This window comes from Podarcis cretensis (assembly GCF_951804945.1).
Source record: "Podarcis cretensis genome assembly, chromosome: 3".
Classification (NCBI taxonomy): domain Eukaryota; kingdom Metazoa; phylum Chordata; class Lepidosauria; order Squamata; family Lacertidae; genus Podarcis; species Podarcis cretensis.
The window spans coordinates 98,861,120-98,884,759 of NC_137172.1; the positions used below are offsets into that span (position 1 = coordinate 98,861,120).

Here is a 23,640-nt window from a genome sequence, read left to right on the forward strand (position 1 = left end):
TGGGGAAACCCAGCCAGATGGGCGGTGTAAAAATAATAAATTCTTATTCTTATTATATTAATTGCAGTCAGTCCATCATTTGAAAAATAAGAGCCATCTTGCCCAAAATGGCAACCAGAGATTCTGTTTTGGCGACTGCAACCTTGGTTTAAAGAGGCATTTGGCACCTAGCTTATATATCTGAGTTTCTAACACTGGTTCCAAGAGAGAGAAGTAAATTGCCAAGTTAGATGAGATACCTTTTAAAAATGCTAAAGTGTCTTGGAAAGATATACTGTGCTGCTCTTTGTAAAGGGAAAAGTGGCTGAAATATTTAATAAACTTATTAATTGTAAAACCCCGAACAGCGGTGATGTAGTCTCTTCTGTGGTGGAAGAGTAAGGAAGAAAAATGTACCTTCAGGTGGGTAAAGTGGCTATAGCGAGGTGAGCTTTCAGCTTATATACAACAAAGAAAAACATCTGCACAATGGTGAGTGAGCAGCAATGGGTATCATAGAATCATAGAATCATAGAGTTGGAAGAGACCACAAGGGCCATCGAGTCCAACCCCCTGCCAAGCAGGAAACATATATATATGTTTATATATATCATGGGTATATCATGAGAAGACCCTTTTCCATGTCCCCTGCTGCCCTGGGCTGCTAGATCATTATATCTGAATTGCTATAAATCTTCTCACTTTGAGAAGGTGAAACGGCAAAAAGGATAGTAGATCATCCTGGTACCAGAGTAGCTGGCAAAATTAGAACAATGAAGAGCTGACAAAGCACTGAGCAGAGATGAAATACAACCAGTGCACACCCTGCAATACTTAATTTTCACAGGTTTTGTTAAAGACTTGGGAACTCTGAGAATGCTAGACCTGGGGGCAAACTGCAAATCTGTAACCTTAGTCTCTTCTCTTCTGTTTTTTTTTGGGGATGTAACTGTAGTAAGACCTTTACAGACTGTTCTGTAACTTCACATCTAATGCTGCCGATATCTTGGGCTAAGATGCAATTCTGTGTCAAAATTGCAATGTGTATATAACCATTATTACGACTGCTGTGTTGTGGAAATGTATGCATGTCTATATGTCTAGTTTCACTGTGGAACGGACTGCACAGACCAGGGAATGGGGTATAAGTAATGCTGAGCGCTGCTTTCAATTTCACATGTGTTCACAAAGAAGTCAATTCTGTCCTATTTCTGAAATAATCTTCCTTTTTCCCCACATACATCTGTATGGCAATATCTATTTAAACTTTTTTTTTTATCTCACTCTACACATTTTATAAATATACTTTACCTCTCTATATTTTTTGAGGTGAGCACGGTCACAAAATGCAGAGAAGTGCAAAATCCAAAGGATAATTAGGTTCCAATCTGCACATTAGTCCATTAGGCGCAGATCAGGTCAGTTCACATTGGAGTTCATGGAAATTGAATTCCTCAAGCATCCCTAATCCCGCTTGCCTTTGCTACCATCTGCTTGCTTGCTTTTTTCCCACTCCGTTCTGCTGAACTCTCCCTGCCATCACCGGTATGACTTCAGGCACATGGAAATTCAAGCAGAAAGGCATGGCAGTTGCTGCAAATCAGCTGGCAAGGAGTTGCCATGGCGTGTTAAGGGGCGTGTGTGTGTGTGTGTGTATGAATGACAGAATCAGGGGATTTCAGAAACTTCTGCTTTATAACCTATCTTAGTCCTACTGAATTGTCACTCACCTCAGAATCCTTTTATAGGCTATAGATGGAGATGAAAAAATCCAGAAGCATGTATTTGTAAATCCATTTCACCCTTTCAGCAGTTTTAAATAAGAACACTGTGCTGAGCATTCCTTTAGAATAAATCGAGAATGCGAAAATGAGATGAGTCTGTTCATAATTATAATTTACTTACGCAGATTGTCGAATTAAGTGAGGTCTCTCTTTTAACTTTGCCATTGGGCAATCCATTTGAAAGGGTTGGTTTGGGGATATTTTTTTGGAATGCAATAACTTTATTGAACTTTGAGATCAGAATGGCAAGTTGGAGAGATTCAAATCGCCATCCCCACATCTACTTTCAAGGAAGAAAAGGGAAGGCGTAAAACACCATTAGATACAGTACTAGAAATGAGCCATCTCCCCACCCAGTGGATATTTCATCCCTGCTGTTGGTACTTTCATTCTCTGCCCTCTGCTGTGCTTTCGGACATCATGGAAACTTGTAGGGAGGCGAAAGGTCACAGGCCTTGCCAAGTGTTCAGTTGTAGGAGATGTTTTCCAGAGATCTCTATACACATAATTGGTGGGAAAGAGAGTTCATCTGCTTCAAGAGCGGAGGAGTCTGGTGGAGAAAGCAGGGGTGGAGTGGAAGTGGCAAATTTTCAGTAACTCAAAGTAACTGGGGTGAGGGGCAGTATGCATTGCTAGGATGCAGGTGGTAGAAGCTGAGGAAGAAAAATGAAATATCTGCTCAAGCACCTCTTAAAAATATGTAGTTGGCCAACATGGGATAAGAAATTTGGAGCTAATTTTTGGAGCATTAATTTTTGTTCTTTAAGATGACCATCGTTGAATCCCAGATGGGCTAAGGATTTCATTGGTGGAGCATTGGGAGGGAGGCTGGCTGCTGGTAGCCATGATTTTGGTTCAAGATAAGTTCTCAGCTCATTGCTGTTGGTCTTCTGTTAATTATTTGGATCCATACAATTCTTTAGATGTTCTTGAGCATCTCCAGAATATTCCTCTTCATTTTCAACGTTCCTCTACCTGGAGGTGCTGCTGTTTCCCTGTAGTAAGTAATGAAGGGGCTCAGCAACACTGAAGAAAACATTCCACAGATAATACCGTACTGATCTACTCAAGCCGTGTTGAGCATATTAGATATGAGGAATGGCTTCCAGAAATTGGAACTGATCGTTGGAGATGAATTGTGAAAAAGGGCACATTTTACGTATCTTCTGTTACTGCAAGATTTTGGCCTTGTGGGCAGAGGGGGTTAAATATGTAAACTAGTCTGAAACTATTTGTGACTTTTTTTAAAAAAAGTCATCTTTGTAGGATTGCTGTCTGCTGTGTGGTTCTCTTCACATAGGCGAGGAAGGACCCTGTAACAGGTGATGGGAAAGTTCTCGGCCTGAGAGACCCTGCCAGCCAGAGTAGACCAGGCTTTCCCTATCTGGTGCTCGCCAGATGTTGCAATATGGCTGAGGGTGATGGGAGTGGAGCTCAACAACATCTGGAAAGTACCAGGTTAGGGAAGGCTGGAGTAAAGCTAGATGGATGGGTGATCTGAGATCTAGTAGTACAGTGGTACCTCGGGTTAAGTACTTAATTCATTCCGGAGGTCCATTCTTAACCTGAAGCACCACTTTAGCTAATGGGGCCTCCCACTGCCGCTGTGCCACCGAAGCACGATTTTGGTTCTCATTCTGAAGCAAAGTTCTTAACCCGAGGTACTATTTCTGGGTTAGCGGAGTCTGTAACCTGAAGCGTATGTAACCTGAAGCGTATGTAACCTGAAGCGTATGTAACCTGAAGCGTATGTAAACCGAGGTACCACTGTAATATAGCTTCCTGTGTTCCTACTGAAGTTGAAATTCTTTTGGCTGGAATCATTTTGATTTTATAAGAAAAAAGAAAAAAAAAAAGATTTATATTGTCTGAATGTGGGAGAACCATTTTAAGAACACACTTACACTGGAATCATAGCAAGCTTTTATACTACTACTCAATTTAACTTTTCTAGAACATTTTCTATTTTCTGAGAATTGAAGGGTTCCTTGCTGCTCTTAGTAGCCCAGATATTTTTAAAAAGTCCAAATGAGAGAAGCAAGATTATTGTTATAACATGCAGCTGAAATGAATGTTACTTTTATGATGAATTTAAATGTAATGGATCAGTAAACCGGGCTATGTAGTTTGCTTCTTACATGATCCAGGGTGCCACGTGTTCTGAGAATAGCCATCACAGCAGTTTGGTGAGACTAAGAAGTAGCATTCTGACAAATAAACCAATGCAAATGCAAAACGTCAGCTCTGAGCAGCTTTAAAAAGAAGCAATTTTGCACATGATATGTCTGCAAAATTATGTAAAGGGGAGTTCTGTTCACTCATTGCCTCTTGTAGATTCCAGTTTATGATTTTCTACCTAAAATGAGAACATTTGTGGACTGCACTGAATACGTTGCTCAGGCTTGCATAACTTACTCAAAATAAAAACATTTTCTTACAACTGCAGGATTAAAAGCTTGACTCTATTGGTGTGCTGTTGAAAGATTTGATAGCACACAGCCTGCTTTTTTATTTTATTTTCCAGGGTGGGAGAAGGGGAGACAGGGAAATCACTTGATTCCTAAGAGGCATAAATAGCACAATAAAGTCACTTTTAAAACAAATCAGTTATATGCCAAGATACTGTCACTTTTATAACTAGGACAGTTTCATAAGGTCTGACACTGGTAGCTGTAGAGATGCCGATTTATCACATCAGTGTGACAGCTGTAGGAAATTAAATCTGGTTTCCCCCCCCCCCTTTTCACCTCTTACTTTTGTGGGGAATCCTTGGAGGGCACAGAGACTGGCATCGCCACCTGCCCTCTCCTTCAGGGTGACAGCCTTTGTCCCTGAGAGAGATCAGCTGGCACAATAGATATGTAACTTGTACCTCTCTGCTCCAGCATCAGTGGCTCAATGTGCAATGTAGCAGAATTAATAATACTGTAGGGATCTCACATTTGCATTACCTGACTTTATTGGAAGGGGGGGGGGAGAAGAAGAAGGAGAGATGTGCCGTCTCGCATTTCATTAAGGCTTCAGCATATACATTCTGTAGCTTTAATATTGCAGGGGGAGAAAGAGGGGAGGGTGGGAGAAGAGAGAGAGAGAGAGAGAGAGAGAGAGAGAGAGAGAGCGTGCTCACAGCTTCATCTTATTTGGATTTAAAAGAGCGGTTTCCTAATGCTTTATGGAAATGCAGTGGGAAAGAGGACAGTGTCATTCCTTGACACTGATGAGGGTGGTTTGGGGGTGGTGAGTGAGGGTTCAGTTTGATTAAATGAAGGCTTATCTACAGTGGAGCTGCAGAGCATGCTTGCTCCTACAAGTCAAGGTTCATTCGCTTGAAAAGCTGGGGTGGGGGCAGGCGAAAGATGATTCAAAGGCATCTGTCATAAATATTTCAAATCTGTGCCTGCGATAATAGCTCCGTGCATAGTTCTTCCCATGTAAAAAGTGAAGAGTTGACTAGAAAGCACTCTTGCGGCAATATGGGTGGTGTTTTTTTTTTTGTGTGTGTGTGTGTGTGTGTGTGTATGTATATATATGTGTGTGTGTGTGTGTGTGTGAGAGAGAGAGAGAGAGAGAGAGAGAGAAGGAGAGGGAAGAGAGAAAGAAAAGGGGAGGGGGAGAGACAGAGAGTCTCATTACACAATAGTCTGTCTTGATGTAATGGTGGAAAGAACCGGCAGAGGGCAAAGTCTCATAATTGTAGGTGATGGTCTCTTTGTCTGCTTTTGCCCTGCCATTAAGAGGATTTTGAAGATGTGATGATAAATAACCTGTTTTGAGGGCTTGGGGTATGCCGCTTTCCCCTGTCAAAAATCATAATTCAACACATCCTGTCTCTTCAGAGCTTCGGCATTTTCTGAGAGAGCACATTTTAGCGTTGCTTTTAAAAAACAAAAATTCTACACAGAAAGGCAGTTTCACATATAGCGGTTCCTCTTCTTTCTTTTGCTGGAGTGAAGGGGGGAAGGGAATTCCTGTGCTTATCAATGAATCGTGGTCTTTTTTTAAACAAACAATTAAACGGACAAACAAACTACAAATACTGTAATGCAGTCCTTGCCAGCTAATGATCGCCTGTTGACAATAACATTTTGTGATGGAAGATCAGACATTGGTATCTGTTTGGTAGACTGCGTTGCGAGGGTGGCAGCAGCAAAACAAAAAACAAAAAACCCCAACCATTCAGCAAAGCAGAAAAATAGCAAAAAAATAAACTTGTTCAAATCATTTCATTTCTGCTGTTACTTTTATTAACAGTGTAAAAATCGCTTCTGGATTTTATTAACCTAAAGTGTTGTACAGTGGTATATTTACATTGAAACATTTCATATTTTAGGTGAGGACAGAGTTTAGAGTTGATTAGATGAACCAGTACCAAACATCTGTGTTTTAAGTGTCTCTTTAAAGCCTTTGTTGGATTTTCCCGAAGTGAGTTTACACTAGAAATGTGAAATGGGACAGGGATCCAACAACCTATGCTTCATTTTATAGATCCCACAACAAAAATGTTGCCGTGCAAATATGAGTTTAGAGACACTACTCACAGCCTCATCCAAGGCCTTACTCTGTTACCACCCTCTCCCTGGAAAGGGGCTTGTACCTGGGTTTGAGCCTTTTTAGCCTGGAGTTTATGGGAAATTTCCCCACATTTGTTTTCCTCATCACCTCCCCATTTCCCAAATTGGGAGGAAAGCGGAGTTGTTGTGTTTTCCTGGCACCTGGAAAGGTGAGTGAGTGAGGATTGAATGCTGCTGACTGATGGTGCTTAGGGTGCCTTCAAGGAGCAGTACCCAACCCATCATTTTGTCCCCTAGCCCTTCTCATGAGTAAAGGTTGGGGGATGCTTTTGAGCTGTGGCCTCCAACCCAGCACCTTCACAACTCCCCACTCCGACAGTTGGGGAGTGGGGAGAGATAAGTTAACAATAAATTGTAGGCTGCTTCCCCTCGTGCTATTTACATTTTAAGAAAAAGAAATGAAGGCACCAAAATAACATTAAGAAGACATTTGAAGGCAGCCCTCTTTAGGGAAGCTTTTAATATTTAACAGACTACTGTATTTTAATACTTTGTTGGAAGCCGCCCAGAGTGGCTGGGGAAACCCAGCCAGATGGGCAGGGTATAAATAAATAATAATTATTATTAATACTATTATTAATATTATTATTAATATTATTATTAATTATAACATACATACTTGATCATAATGCTCAAAGGGGCAGTACATTGGACATATAGACATTTCCCGAGTATAATCCCTTTGTATTTTTCTCTGCATGTATTCAAGTCAAGATGTGGCAGTGTGGGGGATGGGACCCCACTGGTCCTGCTCCATCATCAGCTTGTCCAGCAGAAGGGGAGGACAGGCTCTGGATTCATGCCACTGCATCAGAAACACTGGTTGCAGCAGGGTTGCTAAGTGAGAGTACAGACCCCTGGGTATGTACAGCTCATTCTCACTTTCTGTTGAAGGCATGGAGATTGGGAGCAGGCCAGAAAATGCATGGGAGGCTGAACTCAGTCTCTATCCTGTTTTTTTTTTTTTTTTTTTTTTTGCCATAGGTTGATGGAATGCATAGATGGAATTTGAGCAGGGCTATAATTATTATTTTTATTTTTTAAAGGAAATTACAACTTTGAAGCTACCTAGTTTATTTGCACTAATTAACTTTATGAAACAATGCGTCTTTGGAAACAGGAAGTTTTCTGCAGAAAAATAATAGCAGTGGGGGCGGGGGGTGGAATTGGAAGCTTTTCCAGACCACATCCAGGGCTGCTCATTAATTGCTCTCAGACTCTGGAACCTCCCCTTCCCAGGAAACCTGTTTAGCTCTGTAGCTACCTGGTTAGTGGTGTATTTTAAAAGTATTGTTTTCAGGGGGTCTTTGAATCATGATGAGTTGAGTTTGCCCTTACACAGAAAAGTTATGAATATAAATCTCTTTTGATGTGCTGTTTTTAGTTATACAGTGGTACCTCGGGTTACATACGCTTCAGGTTACATATGCTTCAGGTTACAGATTCCGCTCACCCAGAAATAGTACCTCGGGTTAAGAACTTTGCTTCAGGATGAGAACAGAAATCGTGCAGCGGGGCGCAACGGCAGCAGGAGGCCCCATTAGCTAAAGTACTTCAGGTTAAGAACAGACCTCCAGAACGAATTAAGTTCTTAACCTGAGGTACCACTGAAGAGTGATTTTAGCGTGGTGGCTTTGTGGTAAGAATTCACCTCTACACTACCTTGTTCATTACCCAGGTGAGGAACAAACACATTTTGAATAAACCACAGAACCAGGGAAACTATTTCCATGTCCAGCATACAGATCGAGCGACCCATTTATTATAGCTATTGCAATAGGACAGAGCTCACTCAACTCAATACAGTGGTACCTCGGGTTACAGACGCTTCAGGTTACAGACGCTTCAGGTTACAGACTCCTCTTACCCAAAAATAGTACCTCGGGTTAAGAACTTTACCTCAGGATGAGAACAGAAATTGCATAGCAGCAGCGGCGGGAGGCCCCATTAGCTAAAGTGGTACCTCAGGTTAAGAACAGTTAAGTTCTTAACCCGAGGTACCACTGTATACCAGTTGAGAAGGTTTGTCCCGTGGCACTTCAGAACAAAAGCTTATATTATAGGTCAAACACAGCAAGCAAAGAGTCATAAAACAACTTTACATACGTCAGGAAGTAAAGCATACATGAACTCCCACGGGTTCCCCAGGCTTGCTGATAGCTTCCTGAAGCCTGGAGAGCGAGAGGGGTCGGTGCGCACCGACCCCTCTCACTCTCCAAGCTTCAGTGAAAGCCTTCATTTGCCCCATAGGACGCACACACATTTTCCCTTCATTTTTGGAGGGGGAAAAGTGCGTCCTATAGGGCGAAAAATACGGTAAAACACATGGGGAAATCTTCATGCCTACTTTTGAATAATTTTTTACAACCTCAGCAATCACAATACTCAGCAATTGCTTTTTAGTGATGCGCCGCCAAACCTACATAGGGATTTTCATTTTCCTATGGATATTCTCATTACACCAAACATACAAATGATATGCAAACAATTACATTAAATGAAGAAACATTTGTCCTTTATGGGCATCACACACAATTCAATACATCAATTTACAGTTCCAACTAAAATTCAAACTATCATATAATACAAAATACCAATTCTATATCTAGCTATTCATGAAAACCTCTTGGCCTTGAAAAACTTGTTGCTTCCACAAATACCTTCAATCTCCTGGAGCTTCAACTTTAAGTTGTAGTCCAGAAAAAGTCTTTACGAGTCACCTTCCAGATCCCCTTTGCCTGCCACCCCACAAGTCCTGGTTTGATGCAGGTGAAAAGAAATGGCTGTTGCTACTTTGCTGTCATCTGGGAGGCCATAAACTGGCAATAATACACTATTCTAAGTGATTCCTTGGCAGATTTCTTCTATTCACCAGGAGGGTTGAGATGCATCTCTGGACCACCTAAGTTTGCAGAGAAAACAAAATTTGTTTCTGGGCCTGAAAACATAGTTAGCATGGGAAGGGGTTAAAAATGACAAACCATATAAAGTTTTAAAGTTAGAAAATTTATTTGTTCCAGTTTATTTATAACTCTTATTGTTATCTGCTTAAGTTCCTTTACCTACTTGGCTGTGGGAGGAAAGAGAAAGAAAATCTTATTGTTCATTCAAATGCAATAGAAAACATTTTGCTATAAGGAGCAGTAAGAGTTTTCAGAGACCTCCATTACCTGTTCATTTCTACAAAAAGCAAAATTATTATGGAAGGGGAAAAAAGCCTGTTACAGTTATAGACAGTTATTTTTACATCAGGATAACTTATTTCCACCGTGAGTTTATTCATACAAATTTTAGCAGTGACAGGTTTATTAGAAACAAAGTTAATTATTTATTCTCAAGTAATTAATCCAAACCATGTGGGTTGAAAATTAGAATGGAAAATTAATACACCCCCCCAAAAAACCCATCAACTCTCCCTTCCTCAGTTGATACACATGTTCTTTACATGTACAGTGGTACCTCAGGTTACATACGCTTCAGGTTACAGACTCCGCTAACCCAGAAATATTACCTCGGGTTAAGAACTTTGCTTCAGGATGAGAACAGAAATCGTGCTCCAGCAGTGCGGCAGCAGGAGGCCTCATTAGCTAAAGTGGTGCTTCAGGTTAAGAACAGTTTCAGGTTAAGAATGGACCTCCAGAACGAATTAAGTACTTAACCCGAGATATGAATGTACAAGGTTGAATGTTGAACCAGCTTCCAGGCTTTCTGCCATATAAACGCAAGAGTTCTAAAGTTCTAAAGTTGGGGTCTCAAGTAAATTGACCATTATTCAAGCACATAATTTAATGAATTCTTTACTGTTTTCTTTTTAACTAGATCAGTTACACTTAACTGTCTAAACTTTAACCACGAACACACTTTTCTCAAACTTTTGCTTCGTACCACATGCCCTGGCAAGGGGACTTGAGAAGTCTTGGAGCTGCATGTTACACAATAAGTTCATCAACACTATATTGAGATAAAGTTTATTTCCAATCATATTTAAAACGCTCTGTTACTTCTTTCCTTTCCACATCAACATAATCCACTTGAAGCGCTCATTGAAAATTATAACCTGTTCCTCTTGCACAAACATCCCTTCTCCACATCCCTGTTGCCTTCACACACAGACATTTCCTATCAGAACCAATCAAGAGATCTCTGGTTCTTTAGTCAAACAGATAGTTTCCTTCTTCTGTCTGGCATCATAAAATCACAGAATGGTAGAGCTGCAAGGGGCCCCTAAGGGCTATCCAGTCCCAACTTTTTGCAGTGCAGGGAATGTCAACCAAAGCATTCATGACAAATGTCCATTTCTTGTTCAAAAAGTCTCTACTAAAAACCTCCAATAAAGGAGTGTCCACAATTGCTTGGGCTCCTCAAAATACAGACAGCACAGTAAAGTATTCAGTCCGTGGCGCAACAGTTGGCGGGAATTTATCCTTATGGCGTTGTAAGATCTACCTCTTTGCAGTTGTGAGAGGGCTTTCGTTTTGCCCATTAGTGAACTCCACAAGATCAGAAAGTAGCTCAACGTTATATGGGCTTCCTTAAACCTTAAAGCAGTATTTAGTAGCCAATTGATACAGGATGAGGGTGGTGCTGTGGTCTAAACCACTGAGTCTAGGGCTTGCCGATCAGAAGGTCGGCAGTTTGAATCCCCGCGACAGGGTGAGCTCCCGTTGCTCAGTCCCTGCTCCTGCCAACCTAGCAGTTCAAAAGCACGTCAAAGTGCAGGTAGATAAATAGGTACCGCTGAGGCGGGAAGGTAAACAGCGTTTCTGTGTGCTGCTCTGGTTCGCCAGAAGTGGCTTAGTCATGTAAAGCAAGATGAGCGCCGCAACCCCAGAGTCGGTCACGACTGGACCTATTGGTCAGGGGTCCCTTTACCTTTACCTATATAGCCTCTGCTCCAAAACAAGTGCAGTCTTACCTTGAATCCTGAACGCTGCAAACCTGGAAGTGAGTGTTCTAGTTTGCGAACGTTCTTTTGGAACCTGAATGTCCAGCAGCCAATCAGAAGCCGCAATTTGGTTTCTGAACGTTTTGGAAGTTGAACGGACTATCGGAACGTATTCCATTGACTTGGAAGGTACGACTGTAGTTGCAGGACATGCCCTAATCCATGTGTGGATCTGCACTGCATTGCCAAGCTAGCACTAGATGTAGCCATGTGAGTTCTAAAAGGGTGGAGAGGAGTCCAGAAGAACAATTTCTGTTGGATCAAGTGTTCAGTGGTACCTTGAGTTAAGTACTTAATTCGTTCCGGAGGTCCGTTCTTAACCTGAAACTGTTCGTAACCTGAAGCACCACTTTAGCTAATGGGGCCTCCTGCTGCCGCCACACTGCCAGAGCACGATTTCTGTTCTCATCCTGAAGCAAAGTTCTTAACCCGAGGTACTATTTCTGAGTTAGCGGAGTCTGTAACCTGAAGAATCTGTAACCCGAGGTACCACTGTAATTTGAAATCCAAAGAAACCACTTGTAATTGTCTGCCATTGGTGCACATGTATTGGGACTTCCTGACATCTGCTTTTAATACTGATACTCTATATACGCCATATCTTGAAATGCATGAAAGAATGGTGAGTGTGTTCCTAAGTATGTGAGAAGTGCATTTCCCTCACCAGTGAGTAGCTGGAGAATCTAGATGCCTCAGCAGTGAGAGAAAATATACTGATTTACAGGGAAGGAATATATTGATCTGCAGGGACTACTGTAAATGGTTTCATATTCATTATGAAAATGCTATATGAATACTAAGAATTTCTACTGAGTATAAGTTATACTGTCTATCAACCAAGCAGTGATGTATTTTAAAATTATCCCCCTGATCTTCACACCCTACTTTGGCCAACTTGTTGTTTTCAAAAAAATGATGCATTTTGGACCTTAATGATGGCAAGCCAGAACCAAAAGCTAGCAAGGTGGTAAAGTTGTCTTTCAAAAGTGCTATACCTTTGGAGCTCCCTCCTATTCAAACAGGCAAAGTGTGTTTCATCTCCATTAATAAGAATGATAAATCCTTCTGTTTTGTCAGTGGCAAAAAAAAAATGAGGCATCTAAGACTAGCTGCTTGCTCCTGTCATACAGGGAACATTAATGGGCACCAGCTGGGCTGCAGCTATAGCTGCTACGCGACTTTAACTTTGCACAGCGAGAGCTGCTGCGGCAATGGTGCAGAAGTACCTCCTGTGCAGATTTAGAAGTACACTTCAATTGTGGTTCCCAGGGCAACAGAGTAATGGCAGCCAGCTGGCTTTGTACCACCTGAGCGCATCAAAGAGCAAGTCCTGTCAGCCACTGAAGCCTTGGCTCAGCTAGCTCCACCGTGGATTTCTGCAGACAGCAGCTTTGGTTGGAGTTAAAAACACTTGGGAATGCAATTAAAGGATGACCAACGTATTTTTGTTCATTTTACCCATAGGTACATAAGTCTCTTTACAAGAACTCATAGCAATCTTCTATTCTCACACAGATGTGACATATGTTTGATGCATTCTCCTTCTAGACTCTGTTTTTTCCTTCCTCTTTTTTATTTTTTTTAAAAATAGAACTGCAGAAATCTGTAATGCCTACAGTCTTTTATATTATGTTATTTCAAACACAACAGATAAAGTACCACAGTACAAAACGATTTCCAGCCATCCAACCTTCACAGAAATGCAAACAATATGTAAATCACATTGGAAACCAAATCCCATACCTCATAGAGACCATTCCTTGAAAAGAGATGGAATCTCCTTTTTATTGGAAAAGGGAAGAAATTGATTACAGTGGTACCGCAGGTTAAGTACTTAATTCGTTCTGGAGGTCCGTACTTAATCTGAAACTGTTCTTAACCTGAAGCACCACTTTAGCTAGAGAGGCCTCCTGCTGCTGCCGCGCTGCCGGAGCCTGATTTCTGTTCTCATCCTGAAGCAAAGTTCTTAACCTGAAGCACTATTTCTGGGTTAGTGGAGTCTGTAACCTGAAGTGTATGTAACCTGAAGCGTATGTAACCTGAGGTACCACTGTATTGGCTGTGGGAAGGCAAACGGAGTATAACTCAAAATTTCCCTTTTCCACAGTAGTATTCAAATAACCTAATAAAGCTTAGAAAGGTTCTAGTGGCACAAATACCAGCCATGTGCTCTGAAGTTCAAGGTGCCGGTCTGTACAACAGTTGTCTTTATCACAAGTCAAACAAAATCTGCATCAAAAAATATGCATCTTCATCCCTCATAGGATCCAAACCAGGGTCTGGCTTGAGGGTTGGATCCAGAAGTTACCAACCCTCCGCAGGGTACTTTGACAAGTGGGTGGGATTGTATGATGTCATGGCAGCCATGGCGTAAAGTTTCAAAGGAAGATTCTTCCTTTGTAGTTTCAGCTTGAATCCTTGAAAAATTTTCCACACCTGATATCATATGACATCAGGCATGGGAAAGGCGGGCGCCGTTTACCCAAAACAGTCTGGCAGACCAGCCTCAAAGACCTAGGTAAAGGTAAAGGGACCCCTGACCATTAGGTCCAGTCGCGAACGACTCTGGGGTTGCGGCGCTCATCTCGCTTTACTGGCTGTGGGAGCCGGCATACAGCTTCTGGGTCTTGTGGCCAGCATGACTAAGCTGCTTCTGGCGAACCAGAGCAGCACATGGAAACACAGTTTACCTTCCCGCCGGAGTGGTACCTATTTATCTACTTGCACTTTCGAACTGCTAGGTTGCTGATCTAAACCATAGAACCGTTTTCTCACCCTGAGTTGAACACCATTGGTATAAAATATTTGGACTATGTTGCTCATAGGTTGTATTTTTAAACAAAAGGGCTAAAAGTGGCAGCTGTAATATGCGCAAATTAAAATAATTTTGAACGTCTTACAAATAGATATACCACACATGTATCTATGTAATTTGCAAATCTATTAAATGATCTGTACACATGCCTTCAGCTTACTGTCCTGCAGCTGTAGAAAAGACGAACAAAAATGAAATAATGGGGCAGATTTAACTACTCCATCCCAGTAGCAAAGGCCAAGGCATGGTTGGGAGAATCTCTAGAACAGAGCTTGGGCGGCAGGGGCAGGGGCAGGGGTCGGGTTGTCATTCCATTGAGCAAACATAAATGCTTGCACTGACAGAACATTCTCCTTAGCTCTACATTGAATTCCACCCTATATGTTGTTTTCTAAGCAAGTTAAGCAATTGTCAGTACATCAGCTGGAGTTTCAGTGACTTGGCCAGATTGATATGTGCTGACTTCTGTATATTGAGCATTTCGTTAATGCAGTTCAGAGTGCTTACCTGTAAAAGGAGTGAGTAATAAGAAGTACCGCGTACGAGGATTTAATCGTCCCCTTAAACTTCAGATTTGTAAGTGACAAAAAATAACGGGTTCATCTTTGTAATGGGCAATGAAAATACATTATGAGCTTTTTAGGAGTTGTAGAACTGCTTGGTTTCTAAAACTCCCAAGGGTTGGTAACAGGCAACTCCTTCAAAGGGTAGCTTATGGCATGCATGAGAGAGCATTCAGTAACGTATGTTGCCAAGAAGATGTCACTGTGTTGAATCATTTTGGTTTGAAGAATATAACAGATGGCACCAAAGTTGTGGTTACATTAGGTGAGTGTGGGTGTTAGTAAGGGTGGTTTAATGCTTGAAAACACACAAAAACTTTGATTTGCTTCATATCTTCTCTCAAGGACCCAGGCATATCTAGGAGTGCCAACGAATACAATTTTGGAAGGGGGGACAGGTAAGCTCCACCCTGCAAAATCGATCACATGACATGGTGCATGCACACCATTTGAATGACAATGCCCATCAACTTTGGGGAGGCCCAGTCCCTCAAATATTTTATTGAGGGGCCAAAGGGACCTCGGCCTCTAGGAGTTGGTTCTATCAGCCCATCTCTCCCGACTGATCAAAGGCTACTCAACTACTTAGGTCTATCAGTTCTTCCGGAAAGTGCCGTAGAGAAGATTAAAATAAAACCTTGTGTAGCCAAGTTAGCTCTCCTGGCAACATTTTGGATACCAATTTATGATAAGTGTGGCAAAGCTAGAAAACTGTCCTAGGAAATGTATAGGCCTGGGCCATCTAAAGTTAGTTTTGACACATTCCCATTGAAATTACTAGAGCAAGTTTAGTCTTGACTAACTTAAAAGGATATTACTTTCACTGGCACTGAGGACTTTCTGAATGCATTCTCTACTGGTATTGTTTGAGGAAAAAGTGACTTCTGAACTTCAAAGGTTAACAAATATTGTGGGGCTCAATGTATAGGGACAATAATCCAAAGAGCTATTTAAGTATACCCAAAAACTTGGTCATGCCCAGTTGAATTTTGCTTGCTTGCTCTTTCTTTCTTTCTTTCTTTCTTTCTTCCTTTCTTCCTTTCTTCCTTTCTTCCTTTCTTCCTTTCTTCCTTTCTTCCTTTCTTCCTTTCTTCCTTTCTTCCTTTCTTTCAGGATTCTAGTAGGCCTGTCGTTTGGTTTTCTGGGGTATTCCATTCCCCCTAAAAGTTAGCATTTCATGCCAACTGAGCACCCCCAGGTCTTATTGGACTGTTTGGGGGAACCTTCTTTTCTGAGCTTTTCTCAATAGGTACACACAGGTATGTGCCCAGTCTTTTCCTTCTCACAGGAGAAGTATTTCTATTTGTAGGGCTCCATGCCCCTAGTTTGAGACTCTGTGGCCTTACTGCAAGACGTCATAACACTGAAAAAATCTGAGCATTCCACAAGATGGAAATTCAGAAAAACGTGTAAAGAATGCCTCCAAAAACAGCAGCATAGGCTGAGACCAGAAAATAAGCTCCTAATGTATTTTGGGCACACAGACGGGACAGAGATGCATCATATCACAGCCTCTCAGTGGAGAGGGAGGACTGCTTGCTAGACTCCAAGGAATGTCAGCCAGGTTTGCAAGATGCGAAAACCTGATACCTTCCTACTCAACAGACTGTCTTGTGCCTGAAAATATGCACGGTCTTGATATAATTAGCAGCTATTGTACTTTGAAAGTGAGAGATCTGTCTAGCCAGTCTCCAATTAGTTCCCCCCCTTTTTTTAAAAGGGGGGGGGACAGTCTTCAGTGTTTCCAAACCTTAGCTTGGTCTGTAGTGATAGCTAAGAAACAAAAAATTGGTCAGTTTATTACATTTGCACGGAATCCTGTTTTCCCAACACACTGGTCATTCCTAGGCCAGGTACAGTGTTCTGAGGGGGAATGTGCCACAGGGCAGGACCCTGCGGGTGGAGTCCAGTTGGTACCCTTGCACTCAGAAACAGGCCTTTGTTCCACTTGGTGCCTTCACTAATGGAAAAGGAGGGGGAGTGGTTCTTGCCCATTTCCCTTGCCACCTTCCACCATCTTCTGGAGAGTCCCTCATCTGCAGAGTTGATTTTGGAGGGTGCTGGGTGGAATGGCTAAAAACCACCTCTTCTTCCCATTAGCAGAATTGTCTGTTGGATTTCTTTTGAGAGCAGATGGGCACTAACTGGACTCCTAACTTAGGACAGGTTTCTTAATGGGTTTAGAAAAACACTATGGTAGTATTTTGTTACTATGTTATGTATTTTTGTGACTTTATATTGTAAACCGCTCTGTGATCCTTGGATGAAGGGAGGTATAGAAAACAAGTTAGTTAGTTACCGTATTTTTCGCTCTAGAGGACACACTTTTCCCCCTCCAAAAATTAAGGGGAAATATGTGTGCATCCTATGGAGTGAATATAGGCTCCTTGGCTTCAGCGATAGCAACGCAAAGCCTCCGAAGAGCAGAGGGAGCGCTCCCTCCATGCTCTGGAAGCTTCGCGTTGCTTTCGCTGAAGCCTGGAGAGTGAAAGGGGTCGGTGTGCACCGACCCCTCTCACTCTCCAGGCTTCAGGGATAGCCGCCTGAAGCCTTCGGAGTGCAGCACGAGTTCCCGCTGCGCTCCGCAGGCTTTGGGTTCCTTTTGCTGAAGCCGGGAGAGCAAGACTCTCCTGGCTTCAGCAGGGAGGAAGAGCTGTGCAGCGCCCCTTCAGCCAAGCGGGAGGAGAAATGGAAGGGGCTCCGTTTCTCCTGCTGCTTCACTGAAGGGGTGCTGAGCAGAGAGGGGGAGAATTTTTTTCCCTTGTTCTCCCCCTCTAAAACAAGGTGCGTCCTATGGTCCGGTGCGTCCTATAGAGCGAAAAATACGGTAGTTAGTAGTGGTAGCTCAATTCCACTCAAAGTTAGTGATCTGCTGACAGAAATCTACCCTGGGTCTTATCTGCCAGTGTATAATAATAGCCGAAGGATCTAAACCATGTTTAAGCCAAGAAATCTGTTAGTCAATATGCTTGTACCATACAATAGCAGATAATATTTATTCATGTTTCCCTCTTGGACTAGGTAATAAGGATATGTTTGTCTGAAACTGAAGTAGTTAATTTTGTATCAAAGAATTAGATATACGTACTTAGCAACCTTAGACTTCATTTATTAGTGTTGTTTTACCTACGTTGTTAGTTGAGTACATTAGTATTCTGATTCTGCAAAATTAAATGACGCTTATTTTAGTCAATCTTCTGCATCCCCCTCTCCTTAGTTTCCCACATTATGATACAGGGATGCTTCTGTGCATTCTCTGTCATAGGGATGGGGAACCTGTGGCTTTCCAGATGTTGTTGTACTATAACTCCCATCATCTTTGACCATTGTTGGTGCTCCCAACAACCTTTGGAGAGCCACATACTCCCCAAATATGCACTCTTTTGCAGAGAACCTCAAGGATTATTGGTTTCGCTTACATTCAGATGGATAGAGTAGCTCAACCAATAGGACTGGACTTCCATATTGTAGAGATTCCATTTTGGCCACTGGAGTTCATTGGAGAGCCAATGAACTGGAGTTCATTGGAGAGACTGTCGTCGTCCCCGCCTTAACCTACCTCATAGGGTTGTTGTAAAACACTTGTATGCTAATGCTACTAAAGTGGTACCTCAGGTTAAGTACTGAATTCGTTCCGGAGGTCTGTACTTAACCTGAAACTGTTCTTAACCTGAAGCACCACTTTAGCTAATGGGGCCTCCTGCTGCCGCTGCGTAGCCAGAGCACGATTTCTGTTCTCATCCTGAAGCAAAGTTCTTAACCCAAGGTAATATTTCTGGGCTAGCGGAGTCTGTAACCTGAAGCGTATGTAACCTGAGGTACCACTGTACTTCCAGTGCCTAATACAGATTCTGTGTTTAAGCAGAGTTCTTAGCCCATATCCACATTCTAGGCTCATGTTTAGAAGTACCGGTAGGTTCTAAAACTGCATTTTACATTAATGATGGAGTTTGTAAGCCTAATAATTCAGAACATTTGTATCTGGAGAGTTTATTGTCTTCCTTCACTAATGACAATTAGCATTGTTGTTTTTTATGCCCTTCACCAAATGTGGGGTTTTGCATGTTGAGCCGCTCACTCCTTGCAGCTTTCACCAGGTTTTCTCCCCTATCCTTGCATAGCCTTTTGTTAAGCATTAACTCTTTATTGAAAATTTTCCGTGTTTCAATGTGTACATGCCCGCTGATTGCAGAATAACTTGTGGTGCTACAAAAGTACACCCAACACTAAACAGCAGAAGCCAAACAATCAGGGGAATGAATAAATAAATAAATACAAAGGGGGGAAAAAGACATATGAACATAGTAAACACATCGTCATTGTACTATTGTATAACCTTTTGAAATCCGGCTTAGGGAGTGTTGGAAACATTGCTAGATCAGAATGGTAATAAATTTGTCACTGATTCTGCAACGGTATAAATTTAGCATGGATGATATAGGGCAGGCATAGGCAAACTCGGCCCTCCAGATGTTTTGGGACTACAACTCCCATCATCCCTGACCACTGGTCCTGTTAGCTAGGGATGATAGGAGTTGTAGTCCCAAAACATCTGGAGGACCGAGTTTGCCTATGCCTGATTTAGGATTGGAAACCAGAACTGGCGATACTTGTATTCATGTGACTATATTGGGGGATATTCCATGTTAATCATATATGGGGTGATAATTATATATGGAGTTATACTTGGAGGACACCCTCTGACTTAGTTGGATATTGCTCATTGTTCTTGGGGTTGGTCAGTTTCATTTATTCAATGTGGTGTGCAAGAGCTTTCCGCAACTTCCATGAAGCAGGAGCTTTTTTGGGATTACCTCCAATACCCATTACACTACAGATGGGGAACCTGTGCTCTGCCGTATGATTTTGCTTACAACTAACATCACCTGACTATTGGCCATGCTGACTGGGGCTGACGGGAGGTAGAGTCCAACAGCATCTGGAGAGTCAAAAGTGCCACACAGCAACAAGGGTCTTTGAGCACTTGTAAGCATGTCAATAGTTTTCCATTCTGTGCGTTTCTTAGGTAGCTCCTGGAAATTCTGGAACTGGCAACGGCCTTGGGTTTGAAATGTTTTGGGGAGCCAATAAACCAGGGACTCAGAGATTGGATTGTTCTGACTTTCTGCTGAAAGGACTGAAGCAGGCGCTCTCTGAAAGTATAGGGCTTTAAAAACGTCGTTCTCTGCAGAGGAGGTGATTTAGTGCCGCACATGCAAATTAAAGGCAACCCAGCAAAGCCAGAGAGGGAGACCTTAAAAACTGTGCCTGCATTAAGGTGAAAAATGGTACTCTTAGCAACAGCTCACTGTAATTTCCAATATTAATTGAAATGGACATATGGGAAGCAGCCCTGGAAAACTACTTCTGAGGCGGGTTGCGTTATCCACTGAATGCTTGGCTTTAAAATGTGAGAAATCTGAGTTAAATCTATGCTAATTATGGGCTCTGTGTTAAACTGCTTGCTTCCTTTGTAACCCATCATTTTGCCTGTGTGCTATATCGTCAGAATAAAGTTCAGCAGGATTATTTAAATATTTTAAATGGCAGATGTGCTGTGACTCGCCTATGGTTATGAAAATACTGATGAACCATATTCCAGAAAGCCTTTCCTCCCCCCGCTCCATCTCCCCATACTGTGATCTGTTGACATTATCCTCTGTTCCTTAGCTTCAGACAGTAAAGTCATGACATGTGCGGCTGTTTGGAGGATGCCGAAGGAATTGGAATCAGGCAGTCATGAATCCCCTGATGATTCATCAAGCAACGCTCAAACCCTGGAGCTACTCTGTCACCTTGACAACACGGCCCATGGCAATATGGCCGGGTAGGATTCTGCATATTTTATACTCTCAGGAAGGGGTGTGTGTGTGAAGGATAGACCTATTCTGTTTAATGCAGGTTTATAGTAAGTTCGGGGTTTGCACATTTTAAATATACATACTTCTGAAAAATCATACATACTGACTTCTTCTGGGGCTTTCTGTGAGGTGGGGAGATTTATTCCAAACAGCATCAGGGATTAAAAGCATTAGTCCTGCAAATTCAACATTGGTGCAACTATCTTTCTGCAGTTTTGCTGTGTCTTTCCTTTCGTACATGTCTATATGTTCATCTGCACACCAACTAATGCTAGCTTTTCAGTCACATTCTCTATAACTTGGAAATTCTGTTTTGATCTTTGTTTGGGTTCTAACTTTCTCTCCTATGTTTGGTCTAGTTGAGATTTTATTTTATTGTGCACATTTATCGCAAAAAAGTAGATGCTTTCCTATCAAGAACTGATTGCAGAGTATTATCAAATAAAGCTTTTCACATTCCCTTCTAATTAGTTAATGATGACTGATGTGTGTTTACAGCGTTATTGATGACCCCCCCCCCCCTTTATATGTTTGTGTACTGGTAAGATAGGACTGTTAAGACACCGTAACCAAATTTTGCATGCCGGTTCCTGAGATCAAGGATCAGGTTTTCATCTATGTTTGGATACAGCTAGGTCCTATTTTGAATGAAGATGGTGGATGGAACATTTCAAAACTGCACTGGTCTTGGGGGTTTCTTAAAACTCCCAAACAACACCAGGCTGCTAGTATTAAAAAATGTAGCTTTAAGTACCGTCATACCTTGGATCTCAAATGCCTTGGCTCCCGAACAAATCGGCTCCTGAACATTCAAAACCCAGAAGTGAGTGTTCTGGTTTTCAAATGGAAGCCCAACGTCCAGCATGGCTTCCGATTGTCTGCAGGAGTTTCCTGCAGTCAATCAAAAGCCGCGCTTTGGTTTCCGAACGTTTTGGAAGTCAAACGGAGTTCTGGAATGGATTCTGTTCGACTTCTGAGGTACAACTGCATACATATATAAGGTATTGCTCTTCAGAGTGTTTCCAGTAGTACATAGTGCTGGGGGTTTTTCTTGAGAGTGCACCACAAAACTTGTTATCCAGTTGTCCGCTTCCTTGCACTGGTATATCACGGGCTATATCCTAGACTCTGACTATCCAGTCTTCTAATGTGGGAGTGCCCATTTCCCCCAAATATGTATGTGCTTGTGGAAAGGGGGGGCTATTTGTTTGTTTTTGTTTTATTATGTATTTTGTGTTCTCATTTTGTATTTTTATGTTGCGAACCACCCTGTGGTCTTTGGATGAAGGACAGTATATCAATTTAATAAATAAAAGAAGATAATAGTGGCTGTTAACAAGTGTATTACCAGTTCCATAGCAACAGATAAGACCAAGTCTGTAACATTTCCAAACAATATGACCAGTGGGTCACCACATCCTGTTATATTTTCTTTGTTTAAATCAGCTTTGTTACTATATATATATATATATATATATATATACACACACACACACACACACGCGCGCGCACACACACACACACACACACACACACACACACACACAGTGGTACCTCTAGTTACAAACTTAGTTCCAGAGGTCCGTTCATAACCTGAAACTGTTCTTAACTAGAGGCATGCTTTCGCTAATGGGGCCTCTTGCTGCTGCTTTGCTGCCAGCACACGATTTCCATTCTCATCCTGGGGCAAAGTTCTCAGCTCGAGGTACCTCTTCCAGGTTAGTGGAGTTTGTAACCTGAAGCGTTTGTAACCTGAGGCGTTGCTGTTATGAATGAAAATAAATTTCAATTAAAAAGATGCAGCAACAATGGTCTTGTGGTACCATAAACACTGACAAACTTACTGTGACATAAGCTTTGCCAGATGCCCATTTTCCGACCCATGAAAGCTTACACTGTTTGCCAATCTTCAGGGTGCCATGGAAGTCTTAATCTGTTGCAGCAAAATCAACGTAAAACCAGCTTTGAATATGGCTAGTTCTAACCAGGGACCATAATTCAAGTATGTAGTTCCTTTTAGGCAAGTTACCACCACCTCCCTACTCCTGCCGCCACCACCTGCTCTGCTGCTGCTGCTGCACGCTCTGCCATACCCACTGCTGGCAGAGAAGTGCCACCACCATCAGCACTGATTTTGGGCAAAATCGCCCAAAATCTCATTAGGTATAGTGCGCTCTGCAAGCTCTTGTATGATTTCAGGCGAAATCTTGCCCCAAATCAGCACTGCTAGCGGCTGGTGGGAGGCAGTGGGGCACTTTGGGGCATGATGTTTGTAGGGTTTCTGCCGCCTGAAGCAGCTGCCCTACCATACCTAACAGTAGGTTCCGCTTGGCTGTAACATTTCTGCAGCAAGAGTAGGTAATTGACACATCTTCAACCATTAGTTAAAGTAAAAAGTTTTCACAGCTTGATGCAGGCTTTAAAAGTTTTTGAAACTTGAAGGAGCTTGCTGAAGATTAAAACAAAAAACATGAACCTTTCATGATAAGAGGTTAAAAATCAGCCTGTTTAGGGCACTATGCTTCTTTTTAAACAAAATTGTCACTTGGCTGCCAGCAGTTCATAGTGTGCATTGCAGACTTTGGTCTTCACGATTAAAAAGGTAAAGGTACCCCTGCCCGTACGGGCCAGTCTTGACAGACTCTGGGGTTGTGCGCCCATCTCACTTAAGAGGCCAGGGGCCAGCGCTGTCCGGAGACACTTCCGGGTCACGTGGCCAGCGTGACATCGCTGCTCTGGCCAGAGCCAGAGCCAGAGCCGCACACGGAAACGCCGTTTACCTTCCCGCAGGTAAGCAGTCCCTATTTATCTACTTGCACCCGGAGGTGCTTTCGAACTGCTAGGTTGGCAGGCGCTGGGACCGAGCAGCGGGAGCGCACCCCGCCGCAGGGATTCGAACCGCCGACCTTTCGATCGGCAAGTCCTAGGCGCTGAGGCTTTAACCCACAGCACAGCACCATAATTTACAAGAACAGGAGACTGGTATAAGTGAATTATTTTATTTAAGGGGGGGGGGGGGAGAACGGTAACCTTCATTTTAACCATAAATCCTGAAGGATTGCTACAATCGCATCTATAAAAGAGTGAGCTATGAGATCCAATAAAATGAATTAGTAATGAAA

At 42.3% G+C, this 23,640-nt stretch overlaps 1 protein-coding gene and 1 long non-coding RNA gene across 4 annotated transcripts in view; one reads left to right on the plus strand and one right to left on the minus strand.

Annotated features, from left to right (window-relative positions):
* LOC307212783 overlaps positions 1 to 9,840 on the minus strand; it is a 94,270-nt gene extending 84,430 nt beyond the window's left edge. Inside the window, exon 1 of the long non-coding RNA XR_013837212.1 lies at positions 9,786 to 9,840. This is a non-coding gene — a long non-coding RNA (uncharacterized lncRNA). The remainder of the gene's footprint in view (positions 1 to 9,785) is intronic.
* EIPR1 (EARP complex and GARP complex interacting protein 1) overlaps positions 1 to 23,640 on the plus strand; it is a 59,423-nt gene that overhangs the window by 12,025 nt on the left and 23,758 nt on the right. For all 3 annotated transcript variants that reach the window (XR_013837026.1, XM_079970007.1, XM_079970008.1), the window contains exon 4: positions 20,328 to 20,484. Coding sequence is in view for 2 of the 3 variants with exons in the window: in XM_079970007.1 (XP_079826133.1) it covers positions 20,328 to 20,484 (157 nt within the window). In the remaining variant the exon portion in view is untranslated. The remainder of the gene's footprint in view (positions 1 to 20,327; positions 20,485 to 23,640) is intronic.